Consider the following 19,499-nt stretch of genomic DNA (forward strand, 5'->3'; position numbering starts at 1 on the left):
GTGGGTGTGGAGCAAGTTACTAACCGCTTTTTAACATTTAACATTATGCTTTTTATGTGGAAGCGATATATACTTGCTCAGACAGTGAACCAGCACATCTTTACTATAAAAAAAGTAGATGTTTGGTATAATGGCAGCCATCTTGGGATAGTAATCAATCTGCGATAAGTTCACCACTAGCTCTCCCCCCCATAATACAGGTATTTAAGTTTGAAACCAAAACAGCTATTACATTGAATACTCACCAGTCCCCTGAATAGCAGTCTTGACCCTTGAACCCACTCTCTTGTCTCAGACTGCCTCTTCAAAGTGTGTCCCATGAACCGTTACTCTGCACAGAAACAGTTCTGGAAAGCCAAGCAGGCCAAGCACGAGAAGGACAAGATCGCTGATGTTGTGCTACTTCAGAAACTACAGGTAAAAGATACTACCAAGGATCATACCACTTGGTTAGATGCAGTACACTGGACTAACACTGAAACTGATGTAACCTTGTCCTTGTTCTCCACAGCATGCCTCTAACCTGGAGCAGAAACAGAATGAGACCGAAAACAAGAAAGTCCACGGAGATGTAGTAAAATATGGCACTGTCATTCAGGTAAGGTTTGAGTTCCCAGCAGCACTGTTTAGGTAAGCAGACCCTCAGGTGTTCAACAGCTTACGCTTCTCCCTACTTTGGTGAATGGAATTACTGTAACTCTGTTGTGATGTCATGGGATTAGGCCACTGTCAATGAATGGCTGGTCTTGTACCCGAGGGGAAGCTTGAGCACCCCGGCACATTCTGAGTGTGAAGGGTCTGCAGAGCACAAAACAGAATGGGTCTGGTAAAGTATTGAGGTTTGAGCACACCTGCACAGTATCAATCAGGGATGGTTCCCAGAACATCTGTGTTTTAATACATTAAGTATGCAGCATCACTCACTAAGGGGAGTTATTGACCCCGAGTTACAGGGATTGGTGTGATAGTCAGTCAGGTGATTCACAATCAAATCTTCCTCATCATGACTCTTAAAACGGGTCCATAACGGCTTGTTTCTGCATGTCACTCCGGTATGGAAACCTAGACAGTCAGTGTGTCAGGTTGTCATTACCATTGCCAGGTGAAGTCAGATTTTCCTCTAGGTGTGTTCATATTCAAAAGAGATCCTAAGTGTTGAGAGAGAAGACTGCACAGGTTTTCCAGTAATACCTGCCGCTGGGCATTTCACATGAAATGCCTATGTAGCATAGCCTAGATTACTGCATATATAGCACTAGTCTGTGTTAAACCAAGAACAATAATATTTGTCTGAACTTGAATGATAACATATTTGAGAGTTTTGTTAATTTCATAGATATGCTACAGTTGATAGTCATCATCAGGTCTCTAGCCCCTGTTTTCATCACCGAAGGCGCAATAAAGAAAATAGGTTTAATGATTCACAGGAAAATGCACAGAACCGTGTTCAATATCGCATGAGAAATGGATGTATTGACTGAGGTCTAGGGGCCAGGATTCCCACTCACTGGACCTGCACCTGGTCAATATTGACTCTGAAGCCTTATCTTCACACAAACATAAAGGGCTGTGCACTTACAGAAACATGGGACATAAAGTTAAGGGTTAATGTTAAGAGCCCTCTCTTATCTGGGCAGACATTATAGGTGTGGTTCCTTGTGACTGTGTAGTGTGGCGTTCCTCCTGATTCGGACAGGCTGAGGTGGGAGACGGAGGGGAGGGTTTGTAGACAAAGTGGGTGTCGCGCTCTCTCAGGAGATCAATAGCTGTAATCTGTTAATGGCTGTGCAAGTGCACACATCACACCAATGACAAGCATACAATACAGTACAACTCATCTAGTGACGTCACTTTATCTTCCAGGAAGTAAGTCTTACTGCATAGCTTCCCCAGGTCTCTCCCACTCCTTTATTCTCCTTCATATCCTCTTAGCATAAGCTTTAGTGAAAGAAAGATATGCTATTTCCCATTCACTCTCTCCCATTGAAATGAGAGAAATGCACTGTCTGTAGAACATACTAATCTCTGAATGACAACAGCAGGGTGATCCTGTCTGTTGATACATGGTTTTAGTACTATTCATCTTGGTCATTCAGCCGTTCTTAAGTGGTTCCCTTTCTGGCTGGCTGGTTCCCATTCCTGAATGGGATAGTGAGCTATTCTAGCTTCCATCATAACAGCACAGTATCACAGACACAATATGAAAGTGAGCGAGGTTTAACAGTGGCCTGTTTTTCTGCGTGTGTGATCTGCCCTGGCTGACAGCTGCTGCATATGAAGAGTAATAAATACCTGACTGTGAATAAGCGTCTGCCTGCCCTGCTGGAGAAGAATGCCATGCGCGTCACCCTGGACGGGACGGGGAATGAGGGCTCCTGGATGTTCATCCAACCCTTCTGGAAGCTACGGGCCAACGGAGACAATGTAACTTACCTAACTCGTATTACTGCACAGACTCAACTGACATGCGCAGTTGCGTTCAATCACATACACACAGGGGTGGGAAAAGTACTCAATTGTCATACTTGAGTAAAAGTAAAGTTACCTTAATAGAAAATGACTCAAGTAAAAGTGAGTCACCCAGTAAAATACTATTTGAGTAAAGGTCTAAAAGTATTTGGTTTAATATACTTAAGTATAAAATGTAAATGGAATTGCTCAAATGTACTTAAGTATCAAACGTAAAAGTATAAATKATTTCATATTCCTTATATTAAGCAAACCAGACGGCACAATTATTTATTTTTATTGATGGATAGCCAGGGCTACACTCCACCACTCAGACATAATTTACAAACCAAGCATGTGTATTTAGTGAGTCCGCCAGATCAGAGGCAGCAGGGATGACCAGGGATGTTCTCTTGATAAGTGTGTGAATTAGATCATTTTCCTGTCCTGATAAGCATTCAAAATGTAGAGTACTTTTGGGTGTCAGGGAAAATGTATGGAATAAAAAGTACATTATTTTCTTTAGGAATGTAGTGAAGTAAAAGTTGGCAGAAATATAAATAGTAAAATAAAGTACAGATACCCCAAACAACGACTTAAGTAAAAATACTTTAAAGTACTACTTAAGTACTTAACACCACTGCATACACACATTCACTAACACATGCAAACTCACAAATCTCAGACAATCTATAGGGGCAATCTGCAGTTGCTATATCCATAATTTGTTTTACTTATAAATTAATGATATTTACCCTTTGATTCTTGAAGAACATAACTTATAAATGCCTCATGAGCTTACTTCAACTGTCGTATATTATCAGAACCCAAAATATAAGCTTAAATCAACTCCAATGTTTGTAAACAATGTAAATATAAACAAACACTATATAGCCTCAAAACATGGTTAAATCTATAAGTTTGATATCATGGATGGTCAATCCATGCATCCATTGCACATTTCTCCAACCCCATCCCTCAGCTGGGGACAAGGCATTATTGTTTCAACTGCTTATTGCAACTTGAATTCTTGTGGAATTGTTGTTGTGCTTATTTCTGTGTTCTTCTGCAGGTAGTGGTAGGAGATAAGGTGATCCTGAACCCAGTGAATGCAGGCCAGCCCCTACATGCCAGTAACTATGAGCTCTCTGACCACACTGGATGCAAAGAGGTAAGAGAGTCATACCCACACTCTATGATTAATCCATGACTGAATCTGTCTGGGAGAGTGAGGCTTCTGACTGTGTTACTTCCCAATTGCGAAGAACCAACGGTTGTTACTGCCAGCAATGATGATAAGCCCCACCTATTCCTACAATTTGTCTTCTTAAAATCGGATTTTAACCCTAACCTTAACCACACTGCTAATCTTATGGCTAACCCTAACCTTAAATCAAGACCAAAAAGCTTCATTTTTGTTTTCGTACACTTTGACGATATGGCGAGTTTTGACTTAGCAGCTTACCCATCTAGTGGGAACAGGTGTGCTATGCTGAAGCTGACGTATAGGTGTGTCCCCCTGCAGGTTAACTCTGTGAACTGCAACACTAGCTGGAAAATCAACCTGTTCATGATGTTCAGTGACCACAAGGATGAAGTCTTGAAAGGAGTAAGTCTCCTTTAACATTCGTGTGTATATTACTGTCACTATTTGTATCATTGTAATTGATTCGTCTTCACTTTCCAACCCTAACACAATAATAGCATTCTAACCTCAAGCTTCAGATGATTTGATATCTCTGCTGGTGTGTCTGGTCAGGGGGATGTAGTGCGGTTGTTCCATGCGGAGCAGGAGAAGTTCCTGACCTGTGATGAGTACAAGGTCAAGCTGCATGTGTTCCTCCGTACCACCCTGCGCCAGTCTGCTACCTCTGCCACCAGCTCCAATGCCCTGTGGGAAGTGGAGGTTGGTACACGCACGGGCACCCAAGCCCACGCACACACACTTACTTGCCGTTTTTGAATCCTAGTACAGTTTTGATATGCTCTGTTGTACAGCAGCTAAATGGCCTAAGGTATGACGATTGAGGTTTGTTTTGATGGTGTGATGTGTTCCAAGGTGGTGCATCATGATCCATGTCGAGGAGGGGCCGGACACTGGAACAGTCTGTATCGCTTTAAACACCTTGCCACAGGGAACTATCTTGCCGCTGAGGTAACATGATCAAGTATTGGACCATGGATATTGGTCACCACAGTGCTCTGGTTATCACACGGGCAGTATTGATGCAGAGTCATTTTAGAGTACATGTGTTTGTGGTTGCTTTAGGAAAATCCGGGTTATAAAGGTGACAGCGTTGAAATCCAGACTTCGGCGAGTGAAGATACGGTACGCATCCTTTTTTTTTGGACCTCCCAGTACTTCTGTCTAGTTAATCTAACACATGACAGTCAATGTGCTAAACTCTAACCCTTGACCCCTGCCCTCTGTAGCTGGACAGTAGAGGAAAACTAAAGATGTTGGGTGAGAGGATAAAGTACAAGCTGGTGGCTGTGCCTCATGGGAATGACATTGCCTCCTTGTTTGAGCTAGACCCCACCACTCTGCAGAAAACAGACTCCTTTGTGCCAAGGTACTGTACTGTACCACTTCAACTCACTATCGGCCTCAACCCATCTGCACAGTCTGTACAATACAGTATATACAACTGTATATAGCTATTTATAAAGAAGCAAAGACTTGACCTACAGTATGTTTCACTGGCTTTCTATTGTAAACTTWCTTCCTCTCAGGAATTCATACGTGCGTCTCAGACACCTATGCACCAACACATGGATCCAGAGTACCAACGTGCCCATAGATATCGACGAGGAGAGACCCATCCGGCTCATGGTAAGAACCATGTCACTTGATTTACTGTGACACTGAGTTCATTCAGACTCAGTATTTCTGTTATATCCTTGTTTCAGCTGGGCACCTGCCCTACCAAGGAGGATAAGGAGGCATTTGCCATAGTGTCCGTGCCAGTGATGGAGATCCGGGATCTGGACTTTGCCAATGATGCCAGTTTCATGTTGAGCACAATAGTGGACAGGTTCAATGAGGGCTTTATCAGTCCCAATGACAGAAGGTAAAGTATATGCAGAAAAGGCCCCAAATGAATCTATGAAATCAAACTACTTCTAATAAACCTAACTTTTCCCCTGTGAGCTCTATGTTATACTTGATTAAAGCCAGCTGTTTTACAGCTTATACTGTAATCCAGTCAATGGCATAGTTCCCTGGCCAGACCCAATGTGCCAGACCAGTAACAGCTGTGTCCGACCGTGTCCTGTGTTTGACCCTGCAGATTTGCCATTAAGCTGCTGGAGGACCTGGTGTTCTTTGTGGTGGACACGCCCAACAGCGGCCAGGTCGTCCTGGATGTGGCGATGACCAAGGCCAACCGCGAGAGACAGAAACTCATGAGGGAACAAAACATCCTCAAACAGGTCAGAAGACCCACTTTAAACATCTGGGTTGCATTAGACCAGGGATGGGCAACTTTGAAAACGGAAATCATCATGGGGCGTAGAGAAAATGTTGCCATTTTATAAAAAAATGTCATGCAATTGTACTCATTTTGACATGGGGCGGAGAGAAAAAATTMCAGTTTTACAGCTAATTTCRTGCAATTCTACACATTTTGCCATAGGGTGAAGGCAAACAGTTTTTTATATGATAACTGATGATCAATGGGCCCCAACCCGGTCGGTAATTCAACCTTGCTTACTACAAGTTTAGATAGCTGGCCTCAAGACTAACTTACTAATAAATAAATAAATTGCTGGCATGGGCTAATTGAGTGACTGCTGATGCACAGGCAAATTTCAAAATTGTGCTTTGTGTATTCTATTATTCCAACTGAGTTCCACCCCGAAAAGAAAATAGCCAGCGGGTCTGCATTAGACTGATGATGACATATAGGGTCATCATTTCTTGTCATTATATCCATATTGTCACATGTTCCCTTGAATAGTTCTCTTCTTTTGTCCCTTCAAAGATCTTCGGGATCTTGAAGGCCCCTTTCAAAGATAAAGGGACAGAGGGCCCATTGCTGCGATTGGAGGAGCTGTCAGACCAGAAGAATTCCCCCTACCAGTACATGTTCCGTCTCTGTTATCGGGTACTGCGACACTCACAGGAAGACTACCGCAAGAACCAGGTAGACCACATTGTCTCACATACTTTTTTCCTTCCATATTCCTGTCCCTCTGTCATTTATCCAAACTGAATTATTGATCCCTGGGCCTTCTTTACTTCCAAGACACATTAGTCTCACTCTTTTGCCCCATCAGGAGCACATAGCCAAGCAGTTCGGGGTGATGCAGTCTCAGATTGGCTATGACATCCTGGCTGAGGACACCATCACTGCTCTGCTGCACAACAACCGCAAGCTGCTGGAGAAACACATCACCAAGACGGAGGTGGAGACCTTTGTTAGCCTGGTCCGCAAGAACAGGGAACCCAGGTGAGGAGAGTGACCCCCTGACTAAATAATACCCATGTACATTCAAAACTGTTGTATCTCAAACATGGGCCTGCTTCCCCTCAGGTTTCTGGACTACCTGTCAGATCTGTGTGTGTCCAACAACGTGGCCATTCCTGTCACTCAGGAGCTGATCTGTAAGTGTGTGCTGGATCCCAAAAACCAAGACATCCTCATAAAGACTGAGTGAGTGGCACTTCTTTTTTACTAAACTGCACACATCCACACACTTACCTAAACATGRGATGGCCTCTGTATGTGTGTGTGTGTATGCATGATTGAATGTGTGTGCCTATGTTTGTCCATGTAGACGACGTGTGCCCAAAGAGATTCCCAATGCCACTGAATACATGGGCATGGAGGAGTATGCTGACGATGATGAGGTGTGGCTAGTCTGGACTGACAAGACGAATGAGAAGCAAGAGAAGGGCATCAGACAGCTAGCTCAGGAGGCCAGACAGGGGAACGCTCATGACGAGAACGTGCTCACATACTACAGGTGTTTACTCCTCACTGATGTCACATCAGTATCCTTCTCATTTCCTAGACATGGGAATGTCGTGCACAAGTCCTCGTTTAAAAAGGAAGTTCTACTGATCTGAAATATTCAAACCACGATGACGCTTTGTCTATGCTTCATTGTCGAACATTTCTCTTTTTTTATGGTAGGTACCAGCTGAAGCTGTATGCACGAATGTGTCTGGACCGCCAGTACCTGGCCATAGATGAGATCTCCAAGCAGCTGGATGTGGAGCTCATCTTCCTGTGCATGATGGACGAGACACTGCCCTTTGACCTGCGCGCCTCTTTCTGCAGACTGATGCTGCATGCGCACGTCGACCGAGACCCCCAGGAGCTGGTCACGCCCGTCAAGTTCGCCCGTCTCTGGACAGAGATCCCCACCTCCATCACAATTAAAGAGTATGACTTCAAACAGTTTTCCCAGATATGGTTTTACGCATAATGTCATTGCATTCTAACTGCTTGTTGTATTCCTATACTTCTATATCTCTTCCCTTTCTCAGTTATGACTCCAACATGGATGACTCGCGAGACAATAAGAAGAACAAGTTTGCCAACACCATGGTGTTCATGGAGGAGTACCTCAACAACGTCCTCAATGATGACTTGCCTTTCGCTGACGAGGAAAAGAACAAACTGACCTATGAGGTATCAATTCTCTCTTTTCTCATTCCTATTTCTACTTAGAATACTGTGAATACCTCCAGAACGCTGCTGCCTATATTTGGTATTGAGACAAGAACTCTCTGGCTCTCTACCACTTGGCCCGGAGAAGTCCCGATAGCATGATAACTGCTAGAATGTTTTGTCCCCTCAGGTGGTGAGCCTGGCCAGACACCTCATCTACTTTGGCTTCTACAGTTTCTTTGAGCTGCTGAGGTTGACACGGACCCTTCTGGGAATCATCGACTGCATCCCTAACCCTTCACTCATCAACCCCATGTTCCAGGACGATGGCAGTGGTAAGAGAATGAGAAACACCTCTACTCTGCATTTAACCTTATTATGAGAGAACTACCACACAGCACCATTTTATAGAACAAATCAGCACAACAGGCGTTCAGATTCAGGTTTCCTCATGATTTTCACCATTGTAGTAATGATGCCACTCCCACTCTGTCTGTTAGGGAAGAACATGAAGCGGTCCATCCATGGTGTTGGCCAGATGATGTCCACCATGGTACTGAGCAGGAAACAGTCCATGTTTGGCGGTCCAGGCCGGAGTGCTTCCAACACAGAGGGCCAGAACCGCAGTAAGGACAGCATCGACAAACAGGACGTCACTGTCATGGACACCAAGCTGAAAATACTGGAAATCCTGCAGGTTAGAGCTCACTAGAACCCAGCACGTCTCATGAAATGATACAGACATGGCACTGTTGAGTTTTACGCTTGTGAAAAATTAGAGCCGTTCAAGTATCCCTTTTATGCTAAGTGCTGTTCTTTATCTCTTGTTGATATGCAGTTTATCCTGAATGTCCGCCTGGACTATCGGCTCTCCTTCCTGCTTTCTGTCTTCAAGAAAGAGTTTGTTGATGTTTATCCCATGGCAGATGCCGATGCTACTACATCAATGGAGCAAGCAGGTAGTGCAGTGCCCATTTGAGGGACCCATTGCTCTCCACTAACCATGCCTTATACAGTATTCATCTCTCCATCTAAATACATAACATTCTTAACTCTCTTTCAACAGCCACCATCAACCTGCAGCACATAGGAGAGCAGGCGGAGGCCATGTTTGGTGTGGGGTAGGTTCAGTACAGCACTGTAGACCCGTACCAGCATATGTTATGATTTTGCCCCAGTGTGTTGTTATGATAACCTGTGTCCTCCTGTCAGGAAGGGGAACAGTATTCTGGAGGTGGATGATGAGGGAGGTCGTATGTTCCTGAGGGTGCTGATCCATCTCTCCATGCACGACTACCCTCCTCTGGTCTCTGGAGCTCTACAGCTGCTCTTCAAACACTTCAGCCAGAGACAGGAGGTGCTGCACACATTCAAACAGGTAAGGAGACACAACTATCTGCAATCACTGATGGTAAACAAAGGTGTGGCCAGTAATGACCTGCACTCCAACTTGGTACCGTCAATAATGACCTGCACTCCAACTTGGTACCGTCAATAATGACCTGCACTCCAACTTGGTACCGTATCTGCTATTCCCTTTCTTATACAGTATCTATATATATATTATTTATATCTATGTTATTTTCTGGTCTCTCAATCACCGTCTCTCTGACACACTCTCTCTGTCTCCATGTTGTCCTCAGGTCCAGTTGCTGATCTCGGGCCAGGATGTTGATAACTACAAGCTGATAAAAAGCGACCTTGACCGTCTCCGCACCATGGTGGAGAAGTCTGAGCTCTGGGTGGACAAGAAGAGRAGCTCTGGAGGAGGGGAGGGGAAGAAAGACAAGAAGGACAAAAAAGAGAATGTAGAGGTGAGGGCGAGATACGTCTTCTCCATCTATGATAAGAAAGTGTGTAATAACATGTAGTAGCTACAAACTACTTCTCACTAATTGTACTTCTGATTTCCTTTTAGATGTCCTCAGAGGTTGRGACCCCCAAAAAAGAGAAGTCGGATAAGAGCAATGAGAACTACCAGAAAGTTAAAGATGTGTGTTTTGGTGTCCATTGACATGTCACTTTTTCCTTTATCCTGCTAGCATGTCCCATAGTCACTGTTTACATATATATATATATACAGTTGAAGTCGGAAGTTTACATACACTTAGGTTGGAGTCATTAAAACTCGWTTTTCAACCACTCCACACATTTCTTGTTAACAAACTATAGTTTTGGCAAGTCGGTTAGGACATCTACTTTGTGCATGACACAAGTAATTTTTCCAACAATTGTTTACAGACAGATTATTTCACTTATAATTCATTGGAWCACAATTCCAGTGGGTCAGAAGTTTACATACACWAAGTTGACTGTGCCTTTAAGCAGCTTGGAAAATTCCAGAAAATTATGTCAAGGCTRTAGAAGCTTCTGATAGGCTAATTGACATCATTTMAGTCAATTGGAGGTYTACCTGTGMATGTATTTCAAGGCCTACCTTCAAAATCAGTGCTTCTTTGCTTGACATCATGGGAAAATCAAAAGAAATCAGCCAAGACCTCAGAAAAAAAAATTGTAGACCTCCACAAGTSTGGTTCATTCTTGGGAGCAATTTCCAAATGCCTAAAGGTACCACGTTCACCTGTACAAACAATAGTACGCAAGTATAAACACCATGGGACCACGCAGCTATCATACCGCTCAGGAAGGAGACGCGTTCTGTCTCCTAGAGATGAATGTACTTTGGTGCAAAAAGTGCAAATCAATCCCAGAACAACAGCAAATAACCTTGTGAAGATGCTGGAGGAAACGGGTACAAAAGTATCTATATCCACAGTAAAACGAGTCCTATATTGACATAACCTGAAAGGCCGCTCAGCAAGGAAGAAGCCACTGTTCCAAAACAGCCGTAAAAAAGCCAGACTACGGTTTGCAACTGCACATGGGGACAAAGATRGTACTTTTTGGAGAAATGTCCTCTGGTCTGATGAAACAAAAKTATAACTGTTTGGCCATAATGACCATCGTTATGTTTGGAGGAAAAAGGGGGAGGCTTGCAAGCCGAAGAACACCATCCCAACCGTGAAGCTCGAGGGTGGCGGCAGCATAATTTTGTGGGGGTGCTTTGCTGCAAGAGGGACTTATGCACTTCACAAAATAGATGGCATCTTGAGGAAGGAAAATGATGTTGATATATTGAAGCAACATCTCAAGACATCAGTCAGGAAGTTAAAGCTTGGTCGCAAATGGGTCTTCCAAATGGACAATGACCCCAAGCATACTTCCGAATTTGTGGCAAAATGGCTTAAGTACAACACAGTCAAGGTATTGGAGTGGCCATCACAAAGCCCTGACCTCAATCCCATAGAAAATTTGTGTGCGTGTGTGAGCAAGGAGGCATACAAACCTGAATCAGTTACACCAGCTCTGTCAGGAGGAATGGGCCAAAATTCACCCAACTTATTGTGGGAAGCTTGTGGAGGCCTACCTGAAATGTTTGACCCATGTTAAACCATTTAAAGGCAATGCTACCAAATACTAATTGAGTGTATGTAAACTTCTGACCCACTGAGAATGTGATGAAAGAAATGAAAGCTGAAATAAATCATTCTCTACTATTATTCTGACATTTCACATTCTTAAATTAAGGTGGTGATCCTAACTGACCTAAGACAGGGAATTTTTATTAGGATTAAATGTCAGGAATTGTGAAAAACTGAGTTTAAATGTATTTGGCTAAGGTGTATGTAAACCTCTGACTTCAACTATATATATATGTATATATATATATATATATGTGTGTGTGTGTGTATATTATTCCAGATCCTCTACTCTTCCTGGGGTCCAATTATTAGACACAACTCTACCATAACATATGTACAATAGAAAATCAATAATACTACACTGTTGAGTAGTGTTTGGCCGTATTTCTGAAGACATTCTCTTTACCCCAGATCTTGGAGCGTCTGAATAAGATGTGCAGCTCGGGTGTGTGGAAGAAACAGCAGAGACTCCTGAAGAACATGGGAGCCCATAAAGTGATGCTGGACCTGCTGCAAGTGTCATACGATCAGGTGAGGGATGTACGTGAGCTGTGCCTTACCCCCACTCTGACAACCAAACACATAGTATTGGACTAACGTTACCTCGCTGTCTCGCTCTCTCTCACGCACTTTCCTGGTTCTCAGCATGACACCAAGATGCAGGGGATCATCAAGTGCACTCACCTGTTCCTGCAGAAGTTCTGCATGGGGAACCTGGAGAACCAGATGCTCCTCCATAAGAACCTCAGTCTCTTTCTCAACCCAGGAGTGAGTGAATTCACACTGCTTTTATTGCCTTTACTACTTGCATCCGTCCTGTTTTCATCAGGCATAATTATGTCGTCGCCCCCCACCCCCCCCCCCCAGCTCATGGAGGCAGAGACAGTGCAGCACATCTTCAGCAATAACTACCAGCTGTGTACAGAGATCAGTGAGAACGTGCTGCAGCACTTCATCCACTGCCTGGCCACTCACGGACGCCATGTCCAGTACCTCAACTTCCTGCACACCATCATCAAGGCCGAGGGGAAGTATGTGAAGAAGTGTCAGGACATGATCATGACTGAGGTAAGGGACCTTCCCCCACAACCCATTGTTAACCCTGACTTTTTAATTGGTATGGAATCAACCCATTGTTAACCCTGACTTTTTAATTGGTATGGAATCAACCCATTGTTAACCCTGACTTTTTAATTGGTATGGAATCAACCTGTAAAAGTTGTAAATAATGCAGAAGTTTTTTTCCATGTTTATCTTGTGTAGTCTGTTTTACAATCCAAAGTTTGTCTGAAACGCTGCTAAAATAACAGATGAACCACATCCAGCCACATCAATCACATCGATAATGATGTAATTGTTCCTCTCACACGGTGTGGTTGTCTCCCCTCTAGTTAACCAACGCCGGTGAGGATGTGGTGGTGTTTTATAATGACAAGGCATCATTTGCCACCATGCTGGAGCTGATGGCAGAGTCCAGGGAGGGGGTTCAGGAGCACAGCCCCCTGCGCTACCACATCTCTCTGGTGGAGCTGCTATCTGCCTGCGCTGAGGGCAAGAACGTTTACACAGAGATCAAATGTACCTCACTGCTGCCCCTAGAGGACGTGGTGAGAGTGGTCACACACGAGGACTGCATCACAGAGGTATGTCTGAAATGGAGCAAGTATACAATTAGTTAGTAGCCTACGTCGTCCTCAGTTCGAAAAACCACAGCAGCATGCAATGATATGCAGACATACAACTGCAAAGGTAATGGAAACCTTTATCATTACAAAATGTACAGAGGCCTGAGCCAGCTGTGTGTGTGTGTGTTCATGTTTACCCTTGTGGTCCTCAGGTGAAGGTTGCCTACGTGAACTTTGTGAACCACTGCTACGTAGATACAGAGGTAGAGATGAAGGAGATTTACACCAGCAATCACATCTGGAAACTGTTTGAGGACTTCACTGTGGACATGGCCAGGGTAAGTCTCACTCCCCAATCAGTGGGACCACTCTCACCCACAAGTTTCATCATCTCTAACCTCTCTCTTTTCCCTCTAGGTGTGTAACAAGAGAGAGAAGCGTCTGACTGACCCTATCCTGGAGAAGTACATCATCAACGTGGTGTTTGATACCATCAATGCCTTCTTCAGCTCCCCCTTCTCTGAAAACAGCACCTCTCTACAGGTCAGTCAGCTCTGATGCTACTGCCTACTCCGAGGCTTTGATATAACGTTTACTGTAATGCACTGTTTAGTAGAGTGTGTGTTTTTGTTTGTATTGTGTCTGACAGTATTTGTGTAGTCATTTAACATGTCATGAATTCACGTCATGTGATTCTCCTTCCTCTGTGCTTGTAACCAGACCCACCACACCATAGTAACACAGCTGCTCCAGTCTAGCATGCGTCTGCTGGACTGTCCCTGGCTGCAGCAGCAACACAGAGGCCTGGTGGAGACCTGCATCCGCACCCTGGCTATGACAGGTAAAACAGGCCTACTGCAGGGCCCAGAGGTGGGCTACATTTAGAGCCACACAGGGTCAAACTAGGGTTGCGTTCCTTTGTGAATAGGACTTTAGATTTTTCGACATGGTTTGAGTGGGCGTACCTTTTGAACTCAATGATGACTTTCCCCAATCTTGTGTGTTTGCAGCGAAGAACCGCTCAATTTCCCTGCCTCTGGACCTGGAGTCTCAGATCACCACCATGCTGAGCAGCAGTGCTCCCAACTCTCTGTCCCGCTCCAACCCCAACTACAAGAGCTCCACCCGCTCCAGCCGCCCCTCCGCCCCCAACAACCCCTGGGACTACAAGAACATAATCGAGAAGCTGCAGGTTCGACCCTTAAAACTACCCATTAATTACCCTGCTGCCTTCTCCCCTATCCTCTATCCATCACTTTATTCAGCCATACATAGCCACAACCGAATTACACATCATTCCTTGGCCTCTGTCTCTTTCTGGTTTGTTCCCTGTTCTTGAGGGTTTGGTGTTTGACACAGTGGGTATTATTCCCTGTCCCTCTATCTATGCTGTGATGTTCAGGACATCATCAACACCCTGGAGGAGCGTCTGAAGCCACTGGTGAACGCAGAGCTGTCTGTTCTGGTGGACGTCCTGCATCAGCCTGAACTCCTCTTCCTGGAGGGGACGGACGCACGGCAACGCTGCGAATCAGGAGGCTTCATCTCCAAGTAAGGGTCTGCATCTGAAATGGCACCCTGTTCTCTACGTAGTGCACTACTTTGGACCAAAGTCCTAAAGGAGGCCCTGGTCAAAAGTAGTGCACTATATAGGGAATCGGGTGCCATTTTGAACTCAATGATATGTCACTATGGTGTGGGGGCTGTGTGTGTGTGGGGATGATAGTGTTTATTTACCAACACAGTCACTGGGATTTACACATACAAATATTTACTCATGCAAACTCACTGCAAAGTGCAATAAAGAGCATTTTTGGCATGGTATGGATGAGGTCTAACACTGTCTTTGTGAACCCAGACTGATTCAGCACACTAAAGCCCTGATGAGCTCAGAGGAGAAGCTCTGTATCAAGGTTCTGAGGACCCTACAGGAGATGCTCATACGCACACTGGACTTTGACGAGAAGGTAAAGACTTATGACCAGTCAGTGTAGGTCTTGGAGATCAACCAATAGAATATCTGAGTGTATTTAAAGGCCCAGTGCAGTCAAAAACTTTAATTTCTTTAATATACTGAACAAAAATATGAGCGCAACAATTTCAATGATTTTACTGAGTTACAGTTCATATAAGGAAATCAGTCAATTTAAATAAATGAATTAGGTCCTAATCTATGGATTTCACATGACTGGGCAGGGGTGCACCGAGGCCCTCCCACTTGGGAGCCATGCCCAGCCAATCACAGTGAGTTTTTCCCCACAAAGGGGCTTTATTACAGACATAAATACTCCTCAGTTTCATCAGCTGTCCTTGTGGCTGGTCTCAGACGATCCCACAGGTAAAGAAGCCGGATGTGGAGGTCCTGGGCTGGCTTGGTTACACGTGGTCTGCGGTTGTGAGGCCGGTTGGATGTACTGACAAATTCCTTAAAATGACGTTGGAGGTGGCTTATGGTAGAGAAATGAACAATAATTCTCTGGCAAAAGATCTAGTGGACATTTCTGCAGTCAGCATGCCAATTGCATGTGCACTTAAAACTTGAGACATTTGTGGCATTGTATTGTGTGACAAAACTGCACGTTATAGAGTGGCCTTTTGTCCCCAGTACAAGGTTCACCTATGTAATGAGCACACTGTCTAATCAGCCTCTTGATATGCCCCACCTGTCAGGTGGATGGATTATCTTGGCAAAGGAGAAATGTTCACGAACAGGAATGTAAGCAAATTTGTGCACAATTTTTTTTMMGGTGTACAGAAAAATTCTGCGATCTTTTATTTCAGCTCATGAAACATCGGCCCAGCACTACATGTTGCGTTTATATTTGTGTTCAGTATATATATTTCCACACCTAGTTGGAATAATACTGTGACATTGTGAAAATTATGATGATGCTCTTTTAGTATAAGAGCTTTTTGAAAAGACCGCCTGAAATGTCTGCCTGTTTTGGTGATATGGAGTTTTGTCCTGCGTGGTGACATCAATAGACCAATAAGAAAGAGAGTTCCAAACATCTCTACCAATAACAGCTAGGTTTCAGTTTCCCCCTTCCCACTCAGACCACTCCCAGACAATTCTATGAAAATGATTGCTTGAAAAATTGCTCTTTGCTAAGAAGCTATTTGTTTTCAATTGAAATGGTAAAAATGGAACAATCACTGTAAGGCACTTAATTGTTACCCAGAAATGATTTGATATTGAGATCAAAAGGCTGCATTGGAACTTTAATAGAGGTTTTATGAAGGTGCTTATTGAGGTACTATTTGGGTAAGAAACTATCCAGTGTGCGTATGCTAACCATGTCTCTGTGTGACTGAATGCCTCTCCAATCAGGGCATTGCACTGAGGAAGGTGCTGCTACAGAACTACCTCTTCACCAACAAGAAGAACAGCAAGGGAGATCTGGTTGAACTTGGAGCAACAGGTTTGTTTATATTAGGCTTATAACATGATCGTTGCTGATTGTGTATATATTTACCGTGTGTTAATGTGTAGGTGCTGAGCAGGAGAGAGACTGGGCGGCTGTAGTTGCAGTCCAGTGTCGCCTGGACAGGGAGGGTGGCACAAAGCTCTTTACTGACCTCGTCATGAGCACCAAGAACGACAAGATCTTCCAGGAGAGCATCCAGCTGGCCATATGTCTGCTGGAGGGGGGCAACACAGAGATCCAGGTTAGATGTAACACATATAGCCTGCTGTACGGAGCAGGTGCATGGTGATTCTGTCGCAATAGGGGATTTTGCTATAAGACCATTGAGGTACCCCCGTCGAGAGTGACACAATTCGTCTCACTCAAGTTCTTATGTCACCCGGCTAACAGGTGACTCACAGGTCCGCCGGACTGACCTGGTTAGGTATCCTGCCCTTTATTCGGAGATTAGCCTTATTGTGGTGCCGTTAGGCYTTTTGTCGGGATCTTGGATAATATTAATCAGACTTAGAGAACCTTCTCATTTTACCTTCACTTTCCCTTTGTATGCTCCTATATCTAGACTCACGCAAGCTATGGCTTAGTTACGATTTATAGCCTATGTCCGTCGACTAATACTACTTGAATATTAATATAGAGGATACTTGTTACAGTAAAATTAGTATTCTGTCCAAACCATTATATYGTCTTTTGTGTAGAAACCAGGCTTATTWCCCTATATGTGGGAGTGTCAGAGGCGTTTTCTCCCACAGGGCTTTAGACTGAGCTTCTACTTTTTATTCAATGTTTGCAAAGCACACTGTTATACACGTCATTACAGTTTCTATACGTCTTTTCCAATGAACCATCAATAATCATCAAAACATAGCGTAGGTCGACCTGGTTGGTTCCCAGAGAGTATGTTCTTCAACTKACAATTGCTCTACCGGTTTAGCCAATCACTTCAGTATCTGTTCCTCCTGCTAGAAGTTGTACCATGACCTTTTTATTTTTTTGTATATTTCTTCTGATTAGTAACGAGACTGCTATCGTAGATCAAGACCCTGTGTAACACCACTGAGAGTGTACGGTGTGCTTGACTCAGTAGGTCTCGCCTAAAAACCAGCGGTCAAAAGGTACAATTGTTCTAGAGTATGAAATTCAGACATGTATCTGTTTCTCCTACTAGAAGTCGCACTATGATTTACTAATTAGTGAAGAGACGGTTCGAGAGCAACACCCTTCATAACACCAACTACGCCCTTCATCCACTCCAATTTGGTGGATATATTCAGCGCGAGGGGTGTATGGGGTAGTCGACTCCGTATGTCTCATTCATAAATCTGAAGTCAAAAGATACAATTGTTCTAGATTATGAAAGCCAGATATTACCTTTTAGGTTGATGATAGTTTGAAGTATCACGAGTTCAGTGATAAGTCAAGTCGCACTATCACACCTTTTTTTGGAAAGCATGCTTCTTATAGACTCTGGGGGACCAAGTCAGCCTCAACACTCGGTTTACATTTCTATTCTTGTCAGCYAATGCGGCAAGCTGTCTCTGTGAATAAATTATCAGCGACTATGCCTATGCGTTCTCTAAGTTTAAACCTTCCATCAATTTAACCCAAACAATCTCTACTGTTGGTCTGACTTCCTCCTGGTTGATTGATGGCTCGCCTTCTGCCTCTGCTGGGGGTGGTGATTGGATGCAAGATATCCTATCCAACTAGTCGTTTGTCCCCCACCCAAGTGGCAGAACCAGTGATGAAGATGTGGGCTGATCCAGTACGGGAGGTGTCATCAGAGCCTTTTTTTTGTGTTTCCGCGTCAATTCTGTCCTTATAATAATGCACTGATCCTCTTCCTTTCTGTGGATTTCCTTCAGAACTCCTTCTARAAGCTGATGATGGGGGACAACAAGTCTGAGAAGTTCTTCAAGGTCCTCCACGACCGGATGAAGAACGCCCAGATGGACATCAAGGCCAACGTATCAGTCAGCGTGGGGGAGATGAGTAACAAAGCCAATGACAACAAAGACCTGGAGACCAGTGAGCGGAACACTACTCTGATCTTAGATAGTCAAATGCAGGTTTAGATTGTAGTGATTGTAAAAGATAATGATGGTAATTTATGAAAAACAATGATTCTGTGTCAATGACTACATAAGTCTATGGTACGGATATTGTTGGTGTGTTTGAACTGTCACTTCACTCTATTCATGGTGCCCTCCCTGGTATTTGTTCCTGACAGGCTCTGGTGGGTTGGTTCTACCTGCGACTACTCTGCCTCTCTTGGCCCCCTCCATCGCCCAGGTCACTGCCCTGGCTTCGGAGCCTGAGCAGAAGGAAGTGGAGACCGAGATGGGCCCTGCAATCATCATTATGAAACCCATTCTGCGCTTCCTCCAGCTGCTCTGTGAGAACCACAACCAGGATCTGCAGGTGAGAGGAAGAACAAGCACCACTTATACAGCTGATACTGCTAATACTGCTCTCTGCTGAGGTCTAAACAGACTGACGTCATTATATAGAAACTCCCCTGTGAGGTAGCTAGTAGATAGGGGTGATAAAACTGTTCTGGTCTGTTTGACCTATTGACCCTACAATACTGTTGTCCGACCATCCTTCTCCCAGAACTTCCTTCGCTGCCAGAACAACAAGACCAACTACAACCTGGTATGTGAGACGCTGCAGTTCCTGGACATCATGTGTGGCAGCACCACGGGAGGCCTGGGCCTGCTGGGCCTCTACATCAACGAGAGCAACGTGAGCCTCATCACTCAGACCCTGGAGACGCTCACAGAGTACTGCCAGGGCCCCTGCCAGGAGAACCAGGTCAGATAGCCACACAGAGTGCTACGGAAATTATTACTTTAAACAGAAACTTTGATAATACCGTCAGGAATGAGGTTTATTCAA

The 19,499-nt window shown here is 44.3% G+C and overlaps 1 protein-coding gene across 1 annotated transcript in view; it reads left to right on the top strand.

Annotated features, from left to right (window-relative positions):
• The window catches only part of LOC111966445 (inositol 1,4,5-trisphosphate-gated calcium channel ITPR3), a 45,786-nt gene that overhangs the window by 16,322 nt on the left and 9,965 nt on the right, over window positions 1–19,499 (top strand). Inside the window, 40 exon segments of the mRNA XM_023991073.2 lie at window positions 296–417; window positions 512–598; window positions 2,266–2,424; window positions 3,521–3,619; window positions 3,974–4,057; window positions 4,208–4,354; window positions 4,508–4,603; window positions 4,718–4,777; window positions 4,882–5,021; window positions 5,182–5,281; window positions 5,359–5,519; window positions 5,739–5,880; window positions 6,432–6,593; window positions 6,727–6,899; window positions 6,984–7,103; window positions 7,228–7,416; window positions 7,587–7,838; window positions 7,943–8,087; window positions 8,257–8,401; window positions 8,567–8,763; window positions 8,905–9,025; window positions 9,133–9,187; window positions 9,279–9,444; window positions 9,710–9,880; window positions 9,985–10,059; window positions 11,960–12,079; window positions 12,194–12,316; window positions 12,416–12,616; window positions 12,940–13,191; window positions 13,386–13,511; window positions 13,591–13,716; window positions 13,894–14,014; window positions 14,184–14,365; window positions 14,576–14,724; window positions 15,032–15,140; window positions 16,505–16,595; window positions 16,667–16,842; window positions 18,467–18,629; window positions 18,832–19,022; window positions 19,215–19,415. Coding sequence (XP_023846841.1) covers window positions 296–417; window positions 512–598; window positions 2,266–2,424; window positions 3,521–3,619; window positions 3,974–4,057; window positions 4,208–4,354; window positions 4,508–4,603; window positions 4,718–4,777; window positions 4,882–5,021; window positions 5,182–5,281; window positions 5,359–5,519; window positions 5,739–5,880; window positions 6,432–6,593; window positions 6,727–6,899; window positions 6,984–7,103; window positions 7,228–7,416; window positions 7,587–7,838; window positions 7,943–8,087; window positions 8,257–8,401; window positions 8,567–8,763; window positions 8,905–9,025; window positions 9,133–9,187; window positions 9,279–9,444; window positions 9,710–9,880; window positions 9,985–10,059; window positions 11,960–12,079; window positions 12,194–12,316; window positions 12,416–12,616; window positions 12,940–13,191; window positions 13,386–13,511; window positions 13,591–13,716; window positions 13,894–14,014; window positions 14,184–14,365; window positions 14,576–14,724; window positions 15,032–15,140; window positions 16,505–16,595; window positions 16,667–16,842; window positions 18,467–18,629; window positions 18,832–19,022; window positions 19,215–19,415 — 5,699 coding nt within the window.

This window comes from Salvelinus sp. IW2-2015, linkage group LG7 (genome assembly GCF_002910315.2).
Source record: "Salvelinus sp. IW2-2015 linkage group LG7, ASM291031v2, whole genome shotgun sequence".
NCBI lineage: Eukaryota > Metazoa > Chordata > Actinopteri > Salmoniformes > Salmonidae > Salvelinus > Salvelinus sp. IW2-2015.